This window comes from Vanessa cardui, chromosome 27 (assembly GCF_905220365.1).
Source record: "Vanessa cardui chromosome 27, ilVanCard2.1, whole genome shotgun sequence".
NCBI lineage: Eukaryota > Metazoa > Arthropoda > Insecta > Lepidoptera > Nymphalidae > Vanessa > Vanessa cardui.
This window is the reverse complement of record NC_061149.1, coordinates 7,773,819-7,790,802: the sequence shown is the minus strand read 5'-3', so window position 1 is coordinate 7,790,802 and position 16,984 is coordinate 7,773,819. Positions and strand designations below refer to the sequence as shown.

The following is a 16,984-nucleotide window of genomic DNA, read 5'->3' as shown; positions in this document are numbered from 1 at the left end:
TCATAAAACGTCAAAAGTATATGTATAGGTATGTCAACTGTCACTTCCGTTCCTCCTCCGTTCTTCCTTTCGACAAAATAACGTATTACGAATTGTTAATTATAATTAATACGTACAATAAATATTAAATGAAACAAAATACCAGTTTTAAATTATATGCTTTATTTCATTTTCTACTTACAGCTAAGCTATTAAAACGAAAATGTACATTCGGCTTTACATAGATTATAAATTCGCGCCAATTTCTTTGTTTTAATATTTTTTATCTGTTCAATTTCAAGATGTATGTTTTTTAAAGATAAAAGATTGATCTTTACGATGATGTTGTTTATAATTATTGTAACTTATGCGCTGGTCTTGGGTTTGGGTTGCCAGGCCTCGACCTTGGGCCTGGTCGTGCTGTAGGGCACATACTGGCCGGTCGTGCCCGACATGTTCTCTGTGAAATTCGCCATCCATTTGTATTTGGGTCTGCTTGGGTCCTGAAAAGAATATGTCTTCCATTAGTTATACATTTACATGCTTTGCAATATACAACAAGTTTTAAACCAGTTTCACACAAACTATTGAACTGATATTATGGTGCTTTGATCAGCTTCTCCTTAAGCACAACAAACGCCCAAAAAGTGTCCTAGCGGTGGGCTCATCTCTCCAAATATTTATTAAATTGACTACTAAGGCGTCTGGCCATAGTATAGGACTCGACCATCATCGGCAAGGCGATCTCAACGAGATTTAAATAATACTCTTTACTGTGGATTTCTGAAAAATGCCTATCCAAACTTTGACGAATTTAAAATTATATTAAAACAAAAATCTATCCAAAACTTTCGCTTTCATAGTATATGACACACAAATTGGATCAAAGTTGTAAATTGTTAATAATTTTAATTTACCTGGTGGGGTGGGAGATCAGTTTTGTAATGAAGCCATCCGAACCATTCAGCTGTGACCTGGAATTAATCATTTATATTAAAAACACATACACCCAATATAAAAAATATAGACTGTGACTCGAGGGTAAATAAGCCCAAAAAGAATTGTATGATCGCAGATAATTGCCAAATATATTATATATAATAAATAATATGTATGTAGATACATAAAATCCTGAGATGGCCCAGTGGTTAGAACTCACACATCTTAACCGATGATTGCCTTTACTTTTACTTTTTTATTTTATATAAAATCCAAACTTGTCACATCAAAACATACATATTAACATGAGCAATTATTTATTAAAACCTCAAGATCACACTGCATCTTCTGAAATAAGTTTTATGTTTATTGGTTTAGTAGTTAATGTATAACTTACTTGACTGCCATCATAGTTCATGTTGAATTTATCCGAGTATTCAACCCATCGGTTCCTGCTGTAGAAGTAGCGAGGGTTCTCATAGTATTTGTTTCCAAACTCATCCTCACCTACAAGGCGGCCATCTTTTAACTCATCCTGTCTGCAATTATATATTTAGAACTTTATGAATTAAGTAAGAAATGTTTCTAATGATATAATTTTAAGGTAAAAAAAATAAATGTTAAAAGATTATATGCATTATAATTAAATAGAATACAACAAATAAGTGTTTCAAGGCTTTCAAGTGTGTTCAGAAAACTAACATTTATTATGATTTTGATACAACTTATAATATTGTGATAATAAAATTACAAATGATAAAAGCTTCCTTATTTTATATATTAACAACAATAACAACTCTTATTTCTGTTAATTAATCAAAACCCCCACTTAGAAATGTAACTAAAAAAGTTCAATAATATTACATTTAAAAAAAAATATTTGAATTAATGTATCATTCCGACCCTAGTGAAGTCTATATGAAAATTTTGGGTAAGGATTACTTAGATTCTTAATGATAGTAAGTAGTCAAAAGAGAATGAGTACATACAGTACTCATTAATGAGTACATACAGTACATACAGTACATACATTCTCTTTTGACTACTTACTCACTGTTTTCTAGAACGGATATTTTCTTGCTCTGAAGATGGCAAAGCAGTCAGTCACTTTAACAGTAGTAAGAAAAAGGTTATTTCATTATATTTAAAAGCAATGTAGCTACACTTGGTAAACCTTATCACTAACTGACAGGTGTAAAAACACTGGGCATTGAGTAAATGTATATGTTAGTCGATATTATGTGTTTACATTACTATATGTTAAATTTAAATACATTATTTACTTCTAAAGTATTGATAGTTATAATGTTGTTTTAAATATCTTTAATGCAATGTTAAACTTCAAAATTTGCGCTCAATTCGTATTCTGCGTCTTTTCTCTATCATACGTGACATTGTCAGAATATTTTGCGCTTAATCAAAACACATATTCGAAAGAAGAAAATAGATTGTTTATGTAAAAAATCATCATTAAACACGTAAAAGATGACAAAATAACCAAGAAATTACATAATACAAAAAAGTCTCATATTTACCTGTAGAGTTTATACATAGATGCTCTAATGCCACCATTTTGTTTAATAATTCTGAAAATTGTCGCCAATTTATCCAGGGCCAAGAATTTGGCGATGGGATTCGACATTTTTAATAAAAAAATTAAACTTTCGCTCAGTCGATATCAAAATAATTATTTGACAGTGACATATGACATTGACATTTCTTAATTTTTTTTTTAATTATTTCCTCTCAACCAAAAGTTTTACACCATACAGCTTAATATTTATTCGTGTCAGATGTATATGACGGCGCCACTGTATTTTGAGAGCATCAAGAAACGTCAAATGCGGTTATGATATCAGATAGCAACCTTTTTTAAAATTATGGTGGTTTTGACGTCTCTTCGCCCTGACGCAACTTCAGTCTCTTTTGTAAGCGAAGTCAAACGGAAAACAATCCTTTTGCATCTCGCAGAAACAAAACGTGCCTGGTGGAGCGTCTTTACCTGAGTTGATTGTATTACTGATAATATTTCCTTGTAATAATTATTGGATATTGTAAAACAACCTCATACACGTTATTTTAATTCTCTTCGCCCGACAACCCACGATCGCTCGGCGGCCACATATGGGAACCAAAAATAATGATAACGGCAATGTGCCGTTATCAGAAGTGGGATATGAAGGGCTTACTTCTGAAGAGAATACTCGTACCAGATCGTCAGCACCGGCAACGGAATAAAGCAACATATGGAGCTGTTTTTGTCTCGAATGATGGCTTTAACACAACCGCAACGTCTATCCAATTAATTGAGTTTGACCCTGACGACAACGAAGCAGACATAGAAGGTTAGTGTAACGTGACCGATATTTTAGTCAATGAACGCAAGTGAGGAGGTGCAGACCTGCTGTTGTTACTGACACGTGCATTTAAAGGCCGAGCTTCTACCTGCTTAACACGACTGCAGACATCGCAGCTGACATGACCTCAAATAAAAGAAATATTGCTCGCGAAGTTTGCCAAGATTATTTCGACGAAATCCTACGTTTCCAAGTTGGTGTTAAAGAATCCGCGAGTGAGGCAACCATACGACTTTAGAACATCATCGGACGCATTCCGCGGACAGAAATGCCTGAAGACATTACCACCTACTAGATCTCAACTTCTACGAATTCTCAACGGCATTTCGCTGAAACGAAAGCACGAAAGTAACGATAACCATGATCCAGATGTGAAAAGGACCCGATTTTATGCATCGCGCTTCACGGGGGTATGTCACCGCTGCGGTACTTCGGGTCACAAAGCAATCGACTGTCGTAAGCTAAAGGAAGAGCCTGCTGTTTCTAAGAAGATGCGCAATCAAGCATCCAAAGGCACTGACAGACTAATCGCCTGCTTTGTGTCTGGAAGACCAGGACACCTGGCATCGGCGTGTCCAGATCGAGTGGGCGGCAGTGGAGCAGCGCCGGACAAAGAGGTCCATGTGTGTGAACACAAGGCATCGAGGAGCACGTTAACTACAACATCCGGTGAGTCAGTTCCCTTTCTTTTGGATAGTGGATCTTCTTGTTCATTAGTAACTAATAGCTATGCCGATAAGTTCCCTGGTACTGCGCAGGGTGAATTAGTGTATCTGAAGGGCATTGGTAGCGGTGATGTGGAATGCGTTTCCCAGGTTATTAGTTCCATTAATGTCCAAGGCTTGTCGCTCTCAGTATTGTTTCACATAGTACCCAATGGCACTATTATAATAATAATAATAATAGGACATAATAGGTAGAGATATACTGGAGGAGAACGTGCACGTGCATATCAACAACGATCGCATTACCAAGTCAAATCAAATCAAATCAAAATGTACTTTATTCAAGTTGGCTTTTACAAGCACTTTTGAATCGTCATTTAACAATTAAGTGAAGCTACCACCGGTTCGGAAAGTAGATTCAACCGAGAAGAACCGGCAAGAAAGTCAGTAGTTACTCTTTTTCAACATTAAAAAAATACAAAGTCATGTTAGTTAATACAATTATTTAAATTAACATATCCTGCGTGGAAGTCAACAGGTATTAATTTCCACGCTTTTTTATCATCTACAAAATCTTGTATCGAATAATACGCCTTTTTTACCAATGTATTTACCTTTTCTCAACATAAAGAAGTCAACTTAGTTGACAAGTCTAGCGGTTTTGATTTCGCGAATATTGATACAGATTTACAAGACGATGACAAATTGGCTTTAATTAGAATTTTAGAGAAATACAGTGAGTTCTTCATCGACTATATATCAACGCGACGAGTCACGACGCGTGTTCTCCGGATATATCCCATTGATCCAAACAAGACGGTTCAAAGGCATCCTTATAGGTTAGCTCCCGCGGAATAAGAAATAGTCAACGAGAAAATAGAGTCTCTATTAAAAGCGAACGTTATTCGGGAATGTAGTTCTCCATTTGTTAGCCCCATTTTATTGGTTAAAAAGCACGACAACACTGATAGGATGTGTGTAGACTATAGGGAACTCAATGCCAACACACGTCCCGAGGATTATCCGCTGCCTTGTATTGACGAACAAATCGACAGTATCCATGACGCACCTTAAAGTGCCTGCTCACAATTGTAGAAAACGACCCAAATAAAACCTGGCGAGACGAACTTCCCGAAGTCCAGCTGGCGTTGAATAGCACCAGATCCAGAGTAACGGGATACTCACCCACGGAACTTATGTTCGGCATAAGAGCACAGTCATTAGGGATATCAATCTTATCCGTGCACGCGGAACCTGAACCTCGCTTTGATTTAGACACTATTCGGCTTAATGCTTCTGAAAATATAAAAAAAAAACGGTTTCATTGGACGAAATACGCTTTAACCAGGGTAAAGCAAAAGTAAGACCTTTTATTGTAGGTGATTTTGTCTTTATAAAAAGTAGTGAACGTAATCAAACCAAATTACAGCGTAAGTTCAAAGGTCCTTTTCTATAGTCCGGATATTAGACCACGATAGTTATGAGCTGCGAAACATTAATGGATCTAACCTAACCTATAAATACGCCCATGAAAACTTACGTGCAGTACCCCGGGGCTGTGGCGGGTTGCTAAGTAGGTACTTTCTTAATTAATATTGAGGAGGAGGCCGAGACGGCGGTAGTCCATAGTCATGAGAATGGAATGGCAACACCTGATGATGATAGTGATATAGTGTCAATATCTTGTTCACAAACATTGACCGCCAGGTCTAACACCCTCTCAGCCTCTGAATATGAAGAATAGTTATTGGTGAGTTATTACCTGTAAACCCTGTTCTTGTGCCCACTTTTATCTAGAGAATAGGTATGACATTAGTTGGACAATAGGAAGAATGTAGTTGGTTAACTGGGCTGGCCTAAATCGGGTCGATGCCCATGACCAGACTATATTTTCCTATGTGGTGTGTGATGTGGTTGATCTACTGGGCTGGCCTAAGCCGGGTCGATGCCTAGGGTCAAACTATGACTTGTTGTGCGTGAGCTGAGTGGCAAGAAATTGGTCTGGAACTGGCCTATGTGGGTCGATGTTTCGAATCAGTTGATTGCAGCAGCTGTGTTTGGTTTTTGCGACTGGTGGAAGGGACTTTGACGGTTGTCCGGTCTATCTCACCATGTGACTTGGTGAGCTAGTCGAAGGGACGCCTGAGGTCATTTGTCCGCCCAGTGAGTTGGTAGCTAATGTGGGGGAAGAAAGCCCAGATCTATTTAATCATGTGATACAAATTGGTAGCTTGTCAGGGATGGGCGAGCATGCCTAGTTGTGCACTGCAGATGTACTTTGTCTTTTCAGATAACCCGAGGTGTGAGCTGTCGCACGAGGACGTGCGAATGTCAGTCTGGCCGTGACGGCGCCACTGTATTTTGAGAGCATCAAGAAACGTCAAATGCGGTTATGATATCAGATAGCAACCTTTTTTAAAATTATGGTGGTTTTGACGTCTCTTCGCCCTGACGCAACTTCAGTCTCTTTTGTAAGCGAAGTCAAACGGAAAACAATCCTTTTGCATCTCGCAGAAACAAAACGTGCCTGGTGGAGCGTCTTTACCTGAGTTGATTGTATTACTGATAATATTTCCTTGTAATAATTATTGGATATTGTAAAACAACCTCATACACGTTATTTTAATTCTCTTCGCCCGACAACCCACGATCGCTCGGCGGCCACATATGGGAACCAAAAATAATGATAACGGCAATGTGCCGTTATATATAATAATATATCTATTTATTATTTACTTCTTAGATTTAACAATGTACACCTAGTTACAAATTGAATTATGAATCATACATAATATTAATTAATCAGAGTTACTTTTATATTCTTTTTATTGACATGATAGGGTAACTCTCTTAAAAATAAATTAGGTATGGTTTTCAAGAATAAAAAAATAAGTTTATATACATAACAATGTATTTGAATAATAGATATACAAAATTCTTCAACAAAATACAATTATACTAATCTCACTCATAGCGTTTTTTTTTCTTTTTAGCTAAACTTTTTTCTGTTTCTTCTATTTCTTGACCCATTTTGGGTTCATCATTATTTAAGGCACTATTGTTTGTACTAAGTTTACGCTTTTTTTTCTTCTTCTTTACATTGGAATCTTCTACGATATCTTCATTTACTTTTTTCTTTGACTTTTTAGATTTCTTTTTTACTATTTGTTCCTCTGTGTTAACAATATCTTCATTTTCAACTGTATCATGATTTACTCTTTCATTTGACTCTTTATCAGACTCTTCTACAATTACATTACTAGTACATTCATTCTCATGGCTCTTGCAACATTTCCTCTTTTTCTTTTTTTTCTTATTTATATCAACTTCTTCATTTAAACTTGTGTCTTCAATCACTTGAGTATCATCTGCATTTTTAAATTTCTTGGCAAGGAATGTATTATATTTGGTTTCTTGCAATAATAGTTGTTCTTGTTGTTCTATTCTTGCTAATTTACCCAAAGCTCTGAGACCATGTCGTGCACCTCTATAATTAAAAAAAAAAGTATTAATAACAAAATTTATCTCTTAGTGAACATAATACAAATTTAAGTATGAAGAATATAAAGTTTTGTTATGCTTTGTTCCCACAATTCAATAGTTTGATTCAAAATGTTTTAGTTTTAGGTATTTATACAGAGTTTTATTATTTAAGCTACATTTGCAATGTAACAAATAAAGTTTTTATGTAAATACATTTGGTTGAACTTTTTAATGGCTTCTAATTAACTCCTCAAATTTGATTTTATTGAATGATAGATTATACTTATTATACTTATAGATTATACTGATGAAAGTTTATTAAGTCTATTAAGATTATTGAACTATAAAATATGTAATATGATATATAATAAAATATTTCTACTTTATTGTACAAAAGTTCATACTTATGAGCTGTCCTGCCCTGACAAGCTGCAAATAACTCTTCATCAGTCAGTTTCACATCTTTAGCACCAGTCTCCTCTTCTGAATCTGAATCATTGACTTTCGTAGTCTTTGACCCACCGCTACCCAATACCGCTTTCTTTACAAAGAAGTCAGAATATTCCTCTGCATCATTATCATTATTCTTCTTCTTCAAGCGCCAAGTGCTGTTTGTGATTACGAATTCTTTGTCTTCTAATCTTTTCATCCTCTTCGTTTTACCATTTTCCTCTTCAACCTAGAATGATTAAGTATATGTGTAGTCAGATCTTAAAATTTCTTTTTCTATATTTTTAACTAAAAATGTTCCAAGGATGTATAATTATTGCCTTAACTGTATCTTTCTATTATTCCTTTTATGTTTCTGCTTGTTTTGCTTGCATGTTTTTATTTTCTGCTTACATAAAAATCGAAATTTCAGGTTTACAATTTTTAACATCTTTTAAAATTAGGTTTAGATTTTAAGTAACAAATATCAATAAATAAGTATCGTTAGTTAATACCTGATAATTGCTAGCTGCCTTATCATACAATGCGCTCCACCAGTGTTCGGTGAAATCTGCGGCGGCATCATATCCTATACCAGCTACACTTCGCTTTAATTTAGGTTTTAACGGTTCAGATATACCATTTTCCTTTTTTCCAAGACCTTTGCCTGAAAATTTGACGCTTAAATTAAAAAAAATTGTTACTTTTACGATTGTTATTTATATAGAATCTTTATTATTTTAATATAAGCTTTTTACCATCTGTCCAGCCGTATTTTTCCAGTTGCTTTCGAGCAAAATCCATAACATTTGTATAGAAAACGGATATAAATTATAACAATAACGTATTAGAATTAGACCATAATATTATACGTATAACGTAAATATTTTTCTACCTAACCTAAAACAAGCACATTGAAATGACAGCTGACCAAAAAAATGACAACAAACAGTGACAATTAGACCTGGGGGCTGCCAGAAAAGCTAATTTATTAAATATTGCTAGGATAATTAAATTATGCGGAGTCAAATCTTATTATCAAAAAACATGAGATTTCTTCAGTATTTTCAAACGATAGATTGTAGTTTAGGGTTAGAATATAGATTGCGAACTTTTTTTTCACATAGGTGGCAAACGAGCAAGAGGCTCTCCTGATGGAAAGTGACTACCACCGCCCGTGGACATCTGCAACTAGGGGCTTGCAGATGCGTTGGCGGCCTGATGAGATGTGCGAAGTTGAAATTCAGCAGCCAGGATTAAGCCGAACAATTCCTCGGAACATTCACCGTGAAAAATTCGGTAGAAGATGTAGAGTGATCCAACATCTCTACGCAAAGTCAAAGGATTAAGGAGATCGGAAAGGGCTTGATCGTCGATAACTCGAGCCGCTCTACGTTGGATACGGTCAAATGGAAGGAGCTGGTACTGGGGAGCACCCGCCCAGAGGTGAGAGCAGTACTCGATGTGAGGCCGAATATCTGAGCTTACGAACATATTCATTTGAAGTTCTCATATTTGTATTTTATATAATAAATTTAACGCCAAAACTTAAAATTGTTTTATATTTTGGCGGAAGAATAAACAAAAATAAATACAATTGGAATACATTGTTAATACAAAAAATGAAATTAAATTTGTAATCCTTGTTTTCCGCTTGCTGACTGCGTAGAGAACGTTTCTCAGCAATGATAGGCGCATAAATAATAAGATACTGGAAAGAATAATAGATTTACTATAAAAAATAATTTAACAAGTTTATTTAAACTAAATTAAACAATAATTCTTATTATTCATTAAAATAATACTTTTTGGAAAAATCACCCACATTTAAGCTCTGGTTAAAAGGCGCCTGATTGAACAGTAATTGTGAATAAGTTAAAGCTATGCTAGCCAATAATCTTAAAGATATCGCAATAGCAGACATTAGTACGTTATCCAATTCGAGCTTGTTACGATGATTTACTACTTTAGGAAATTCGTGCTTTATACGATATTGGTTACTACCTTGATTTAATGAACCTATATGGGCTATATACTGCTACTATGTTGTGATACGAGATTTTTTTCACGAAGATCTCTAAGATTTTATAATAAAAAAAAATCACAAATCATAAAGAATTAACAATATATTAATATATATGAATTTGTAAAACATTTTTATGGTATAAGATTTTAAATCAACATGGTTATTTTTATTATTTTTTTATTTTTATCCGTTGAAGCTCGATATTTCGACATTATCTACAAATGTTTTGTTCACGAGACACATCATAATTTTTATGGTAATTGCCGATAGTGGTACCGGTAACCGATACGCTATGTGAAAACCGGCTGTCATTGTATGAATAATATATAGATGAATGAGGACCGTGTTGTAAGGAAGATCTTGAGCATGGATGTGGATGGATATAGAGGTAGAGGACGACCAAAGAAACGATGGATGGATTGTGTGAAAGAATATATGGTTAGAAAGAATGTGACTTGTGAGATGACGTCTGACAAAGGTATAGAAGGAAAAGACATGCTGCGCTGACCCCAAATTAAATTGGGATGAGAGAAAGAGGATGATAAATCTAACTGCCGATAAAAAATATACAAAAAGTACAGCCTATTGAAATAAAACAACTTAATAAAATATTTTTTTATTAAAAACATGTTTATAATTATATTAATATTCAAACAATTTAGGGAATGTGAAAATCACACAAATAATATAAATTTCTTTAATTTTCTATAAATAATTATATACAAAATATATATGTTTTGTAACTATCTATAAAACAGTAAATAATGTTGCTAGGGTAAAAATTCATTTAGAGCCCATTTTAAAATTGGTCTAATTTGTTTTATTATGATATTTTACCACTCAGCATGTCGTCGAGATCATCTATTGTTGACTCGTTGTTGCTGTAATAAAAATATTTATTATAAATAAATATAACAAATTATATTACTCCCAAAATTTGATTTTAATTTCAAACTACCGCCGATTACACCTTGGTCAATGATATTCTAATAAACAGATATGTAATATCCATACTAAACAACAGAAAAAAGTGTGCCGCATCGGGGACCGTTTATTTTAGTTTATTTTTACATTTCGTTAAAAGTAACAAGGGTAGCTTGATAAAAACAATAAATAAAAGGTATAACTAGATGTTTTAATTACGCAAAACGACTAAAGGCAAACGTCCCAATTAGGACGTTTTCTAGTCTTCACTTTTTGCGCGTTAATAACATATCTGTTTACTAAAACATCATTGACCTTGGTAGATTCTACCAAGGTGCAATTCAAGATAATTCAACAAGACTTTCAAGGGCAATTTGCTGGACACAATAACTAATACTTATTTTTATGACATCTATAAAAAATTACTTAGTTTGAGCGTTTCTTATTATTTGAAAACATTAAATTGTCTATCAATGAAGGATTTGATTCAGTAGCTGATGTTTTTACAATCAACTTGTATAAACATCATAATTAGTTCAACACTACCCACTTTCTTAATACGCTTACCAAACGAATTAATCTCATTATCGTTTAACTTCTGGATAATAATTATCATTAGGATCTCGCTTGGACCTTTCCATGTATGGCAGGCCGTGTGAACCTTGGGACGAGTAGTTCTCCAGCTGTGGCTTGCTTAATAACTCTTGTCGGAAGTTCTTCAGGAAATATATCCAACATTTTATTGTTTCCCCTTCTGACAAACCACTGAAAACAAAGTATATTTATTGTTATAGCCTCAAGAATTATTAAAAGTTCATTGTAATCAAAAACCAAGGTAGTAGATAGTGGCTAGAATGTGGTTATTGTGTGTGATGATTGCTAGTTCAAACCCAGGCAAGCACCACTATTAAAACAGCATTTTAACTGTATTTAACTCGTGTTCAGTATATGGCTTGGGGAATTCTTCTTGTGTCTATTATAAATTAAATTCTGCCACTGTTTATCCATAAACATGGATCAGAACAGTGTAGCATACCTTCTCCTCAAGCAGAAAGGAGGCATGAGCCCAGTGGAACATACAGAGCCAGTTTTAATATTTTAGTGTATCCAAGAAAATGACGACCTCCGTGGTCAAGTGGTGTGTACACCGGTATTCATGGGTATGCCACACCGAGGTCTCGGGTTCGATTCCCGACCGAGTCAATGTAGATTGTCATTTGTTTTCTATGTTGTCTTGGGTCTGGGTGTTTGTGGTACCGTCGTTACTTCTGATTTTCCATAACACAAGTGATTTAGCTACTTACATTGGGATCAGAGTAATGTATGTGATGTTGTCTCATATATTTTTTTTTTAAATGACAATGTATTGTGCTAGACTCATACCCTTTTATTTATGTATTCATTTTTAATCAAAACATTTTTTTATTATTTAAGAAAAAATACCTTCCTATCTATATTCTATTACATTATACTTGTAATACTGTATATTAATTGTAATTCATTTTTATAAATATGTAAACTTACTCTTTCTGCACAATAACATCATCAATTTCTCTAACATAATAGTTGGGATGGTCTTCCAGGATGTCTAGCTTGCCTAACATTGTGTCATCTACTTCATATACTTCCCCTGGAAATTATTAATATAGATGTTGTGATATAGATAGAAGGTCGGGCAAATGGCAGCTCATAAGGCTATTTGCCAACATCAGTTGTCACCACCACCAGAATACTTTTCGCAATATTATAATAAATATTAACTATTTCTTACATCACCAATGCACCATAAACCTTGAGTAAAAAGACATTATGTCCCATATGCCTATTAGCACACTGGGCTAACTCAGGGTTGAAACCACAACACAAGTTGTGTATTGGACCTGACTGATTTGCACAAAGTTCTACTACCAAGTGAAATAACTGGGCTATGTCAAAGCCTAGCCTAGCTAATCTTTGCACTGCCACTTTATTCATAGTTTAATGGTACAACAAACAGACCTAATGTTCAATTATATTTATTATTTAACTAATAACATTTAATTATATATTTATTTTTAAAACATTGTGAGGAATTCTGTATGTGATGGATTAAAATCTGTCCAATTGTGTGGAATTCTAAACTCTTTCATCATAAATGAGGTCATCTTCTGGAAGTGTGATTTAATAACTGTTTATTTTATATTTAGTGTGACTGAGAAGTAAACAAAAAATTAACTATGCCAAAATGTGCTAATGGATCACCTTCCATAATAATAAATAAATTTTCATTATGATAGTGATAAAAGAGTTTTACACATCTTTTATGATTAAGGTTTAACTTCGTCTTTACTGTCAAGGGATGTTAAATTAATGTTTGTAAAAAAAAAGATTTCACATTAACAAACTATGCAGTTTAAATCAAGTAACAAAACTAATAAATATTTATGATATATTAAAATAATTATAATTTAATTTAATACATGTAAGAGTAAATACTTCTTTATTGAAATGCTAATTTGAAACAATTAATATATTAAGACAAAGTTGTATCTCCTAAATCACAATTCACAGATGCTTGCCAAAGCCTACTTGAATAGAGTATAATTTGATTTGATGTATGCAAAAATAGGTAACATATAACATAAAATTATGTAATTCTTAAACCCTAGAAATAACTATATCATTATCTATGAGTAATTTAGGAAATTAACATAATATCCTTGCACCAATGAAGGATATTTCATCCTATGCTCATTTAGAGTAACACTTGAATGAATTACTTAACATTAACTTATTAAAACAAAAGATACCTTTAACATTGTGTCCATCACCTGGACTGTGTAATAGGAAGGGTATATTATATTTTGTTCCTATTATGAGAGGGTATTTTGTTTTTGTCCGGCCTTCACTTACAAATTGTCCAACGCCGTGATCTGGATTTGTAAGCCAATGGTGATTCGGCTCATTGCGTTTCAGTGTTCCATATACAAATACTTTATGAGACATCTACAAGAGTATTTAATTAAAAATCGTTTTTTTATTTAATAACATTTTTAATAGCAAAAGCAGAAGGACTACTTACTGTTCTGAAAAATTGACAAAAATTTACTTTAGAATGTAAGAATAACAAATTTAATGGCTCTAGCATTTAAAACAAAGCATTTATTCTTTGAAAAATATTAAGCGATATGCGTGAAGCGAGAATATTATTACTACATTACAATTACTTTTAAGTTTTTATTATTACTATGGTTTATCTTTGAGGCCAATAAGAATAAACAGAGAGTTTAAAATCACTACGTGATGATAAAATTGTTAAATGTCAATTTCAAATGTAAATAAAAATATTTATAAATCTCGAAGTCGAATCTCGATGCTGTTACGCTTGGCAATTGGCGTTTCGTCCAAAAGTCGCATCATTATAAGTAAATTATATACATATATGGAAAATAAAAATAATAGTATTATACTTATTAATTTAAAAATATCATATTTTTCCCTCCCCTCTTCAAAGTTAATTTATCGGGTATTGAAAAATAGAAGTCACTCATTTAAAAAATATATTTAAAGTTATTTTACAATGCTTTACATATTTTAATTATGCACTTTACAAGGGACTCAATTACGATACTTATAAACGTACTGTTACGTTGTTATAACCTTTTATTGTACTGAACAATTTATGGTTATTTATTATATTTTTACTTTTTATTTGCATCGAAAACCTTTATAAACACACCCATTTTTTTTTTAAGTATTAGGGTTTTTAATAACATGCATATAATCCTATACTTTCATTTTAATTCCGTGAGGGAATAATACCTACATCAACTAAAAAAAGTATACTTGCAATGAATTTAACAACGAGGTTCCACAGAATACCTTATCTTGATATCAAATACGGATAAAGATTTTAATTAGTCAACAAGTCAAGTGTTAACAAGAACTTTCATTAAAAATTTCACTCTTTTATCTTATTAAGGTTTGGGAGAAGTCACAAGATGCCTTAAGGATATTTTGTGATTTATTTAAGGCCTTTGATTTTGTGCAACACAGTCAACACGTAATGTCGTTATGACACAGAGACACCACATTTAATGTTTTGATTTCGTATCTGATCAATCGGGTGCAGAGTGATTAACTCTCTGAACCCGATTGATCTGATACGAAATCAATAAATAGACAGAGGAATCCCGGGGTTCTGGTTACTATAGGGGTCCCTCAAGGATCAATTCTCGGTCCATTTCTCTTCCTAGGTCATATAAATGACCTTCCACACGTTTTAGGAAATAAACACGACAAAGCATTGTTTTTTGATGATACAGCTTTAATTTTTAAAATAAAAAAAAAACGTTTTGCAATATATGACAATGCAAATAATGCACCCTCCGAATACTATATAATATAGTACATTGATTGAGTGTTTATAACAGTAAGTTATATGTACACTGCATATATTGAATCTGTCTTTATTTTACAAAAGAGAGAAATCCAGCCTATTTATAATCTTGGAGCTAGAGACTCTCTTCGGGATGTTTTTAACAAAGTAGGAATACTCATTGTTGCGTCACAATATATTTACAACAATATCATGTATATTCACAGTAATTTTGATTACTTGGATAAAATCAGTAATAATCATTGTGTGTGCACTAGAAGTAAGGAGAAACTTATAACGCCAAGTTTCCGACTCCGCAAAGTCAATATAAATAAGATTCCGCTGACATTATTAACTTAGACGTTTCGTAAATTCAAATCGTTTGTATAAATACACAGTACAGTAAAAGTGGCATATTACTCGATACAAGAATTTATAAATGATAAAAAGCGTGGAGTTAATTAATACCTGTTGACTTCTAAGCAGGATATATTAATTTAAATAATTATATTTAACTAACATGACTTTGTATTTTTAAAATATTAAAAAATAGTAACTACTGAGTTTCTCGCCGGTTCTTCTCGGTAGAATCTACTTTCCGAACCGGTGGTAGTAGGTAGGCAGAAGTGCTTGTAAAAGCCTACTTGAGTAAAGTTTATTTTGAATTTATTTGATTACTTACTACATTATTCACTGGACTACATTGGACTTTCTTTTAAATTGCTAGGTAATTTATATACTGCCGAATTTTACAACTAAAATTACCTTTAAAAATGAAATAACTCAACAGGATTTAAAATCTCTAACAAAATGAAAATATTATTATATAAATTAAGTAGTCTTAATAAAATTTCACCTACAGACTTATTACAGTCAGTAACCTGTAGTGAGTTGTAGTTGTAAATATTGTAAACAGATAGTAGGTTTTATCCTTTGTTTAAAAAAGAACTTGCTTATTAATTGTAAAAGTAAATGTAAATCTCTGGGAAAAGAAAATACTTTAACAAAAGAAGAACAGGTGAAAGATATTCAGTTATCCTTTTATGAAAATTTTCTTTTCTTCTACGATTAATATTACTATTTTTTTATATTTACTTGAATGTTACGTCGACACCAATTTTTGATAATATAATCGAGTTGTTCGAGTTTATGTATTCAAACGAGTTGCAACACTTATTATTCCGAGTTACCGAGTAACGAATACGAATTACGAATAGCAGTAAATAGCAAAGCGAGTCAGTTGAATTTTTCGCTCGGTGACTGCTGGGTCGCGTCAAATCAAAACAATTTAGTGATTATTATTTTGTTGTCGAATTTAAATAACACTATGTGCGTCATTAATATCTAGTGAAAATATTGTTTTCGGTGAAGATATTCACAATATTACTTGTGTTATAAAATCTGTAAAAAAAAAATAAACAAAAATGAGGCTGGCGGGTGCAATTTTCAGCAATGTTACAAAAATGTTGGACTTTTATTCGCAGTTCAACCCATCTCCACTTTCAATAAAGCAGTTTATTGATTTTGGTAAGTTTTAATTATAATATAATATGATAATTTAAAGTCAAAAACAATGTTATTGATTCCCGATCTCATCAGTTTTGTCTTTCTTGAAGGTCGAAAGGGTATGATTTTTATTTATCCCACGTTCAGAACTTACGCAATTATAATTAATTTATAACGATATGATAATTGCGATGTATCATATAAGAAATCTAAGTCAAGGTTAGTCAGGTTGGTGATATTTTTGCAAATAAATCGGTTCTACAAGCTTAGGTAAAAGTTGTATTAATTTCAATAACTTTGGTCTCATGTTATTGATTAT

At 32.9% G+C, this 16,984-nt stretch overlaps 4 protein-coding genes across 7 annotated transcripts in view; 1 reads left to right on the top strand and 3 right to left on the bottom strand.

Moving 5' to 3' along the window:
- Positions 1-142: 142 nt before the first annotated feature.
- Positions 143-2,640, bottom strand: LOC124541078 (probable NADH dehydrogenase [ubiquinone] 1 alpha subcomplex subunit 12). The gene is made up of 4 exons (XM_047118901.1): positions 2,454-2,640; positions 1,316-1,457; positions 897-953; positions 143-482 (listed from the first exon to the last, which is right to left on the bottom strand). The coding sequence occupies exons 1-4, from the start codon at positions 2,558-2,560 to the stop codon at positions 345-347; spliced, it is 444 nt and encodes a 147-aa protein (XP_046974857.1). The 5' UTR covers positions 2,561-2,640; the 3' UTR covers positions 143-344.
- A 4,193-nt stretch (positions 2,641-6,833) lies between these two features.
- LOC124541074 (G patch domain-containing protein 4) lies at positions 6,834-8,810 on the bottom strand. The gene is made up of 4 exons (XM_047118894.1): positions 8,611-8,810; positions 8,368-8,519; positions 7,828-8,102; positions 6,834-7,427 (listed from the first exon to the last, which is right to left on the bottom strand). Exons 1-4 carry the CDS (start codon positions 8,654-8,656, stop codon positions 6,905-6,907), a joined length of 996 nt encoding a protein of 331 aa, XP_046974850.1. The 5' UTR covers positions 8,657-8,810; the 3' UTR covers positions 6,834-6,904.
- A 1,705-nt stretch (positions 8,811-10,515) lies between these two features.
- On the bottom strand, positions 10,516-14,167 carry LOC124541075 (putative gamma-glutamylcyclotransferase CG2811). 3 transcript variants are annotated; one of them, XM_047118896.1, is made up of 5 exons: positions 13,864-14,160; positions 13,592-13,787; positions 12,327-12,432; positions 11,370-11,567; positions 10,516-10,759 (listed from the first exon to the last, which is right to left on the bottom strand). In XM_047118896.1, exons 1-4 carry the CDS (start codon positions 13,927-13,929, stop codon positions 11,387-11,389), a joined length of 549 nt encoding a protein of 182 aa, XP_046974852.1. In that variant the 5' UTR covers positions 13,930-14,160; the 3' UTR covers positions 10,516-10,759; positions 11,370-11,386. The 3 variants fall into 3 exon arrangements, with proteins under 3 accessions (XP_046974852.1, XP_046974853.1, XP_046974851.1); XM_047118897.1 differs by having other exon boundaries at positions 10,545-10,759; positions 11,436-11,567; positions 14,009-14,167; XM_047118895.1 differs by having other exon boundaries at positions 10,546-10,759; positions 11,436-11,567.
- Positions 14,168-16,389: 2,222 nt separating this feature from the next.
- Positions 16,390-16,984, top strand: part of LOC124541145 (pyruvate dehydrogenase (acetyl-transferring) kinase, mitochondrial) — a 53,699-nt gene continuing 53,104 nt past the window's right edge. The window contains exon 1 of one of the 2 annotated variants that reach the window (XM_047118991.1): positions 16,390-16,686. In XM_047118991.1, the coding sequence (XP_046974947.1) occupies positions 16,584-16,686 (103 nt within the window). In that variant the 5' untranslated portion in view covers positions 16,390-16,583. The remainder of the gene's footprint in view (positions 16,687-16,984) is intronic. The other variant, XM_047118990.1, reaches the window with a different exon arrangement.

Bases quoted from the DNA above. Each gene is read 5' to 3' on its own strand.
- LOC124541078 (XM_047118901.1), bottom strand. From the start codon at position 2,560: ATGTCGAATCCCATCGCCAAATTCTTGGCCCTGGATAAATTGGCGACA. The intron at 1,458-2,453 runs GTAAATATGAGA...ATATAATTGCAG, and splicing joins TCTATGTATAAACTCTACAG to ACAGGATGAGTTAAAAGATG. The intron at 954-1,315 runs GTAAGTTATACA...GATTAATTCCAG, and splicing joins TGAACTATGATGGCAGTCAA to GTCACAGCTGAATGGTTCGG.
- LOC124541074 (XM_047118894.1), bottom strand. From the start codon at position 8,656: ATGGATTTTGCTCGAAAGCAACTGGAAAAATACGGCTGGACAGATG. The intron at 8,103-8,367 runs GTATTAACTAAC...TAATCATTCTAG, and splicing joins AGGCAGCTAGCAATTATCAG to GTTGAAGAGGAAAATGGTAA. The intron at 7,428-7,827 runs GTATGAACTTTT...TTTTAATTATAG, and splicing joins CAGGGCAGGACAGCTCATAA to AGGTGCACGACATGGTCTCA.
- LOC124541075 (XM_047118895.1), bottom strand. From the start codon at position 13,929: ATGCTAGAGCCATTAAATTTGTTATTCTTACATTCTAAAGTAAATTTT. The intron at 11,568-12,326 runs GTAAGTTTACAT...CTTTGTTTTCAG, and splicing joins GATGTTATTGTGCAGAAAGA to TGGTTTGTCAGAAGGGGAAA. The intron at 10,760-11,435 runs GTCCAAGCGAGA...TTTTTATTACAG, and splicing joins GGCCTGCCATACATGGAAAG to CAACAACGAGTCAACAATAG.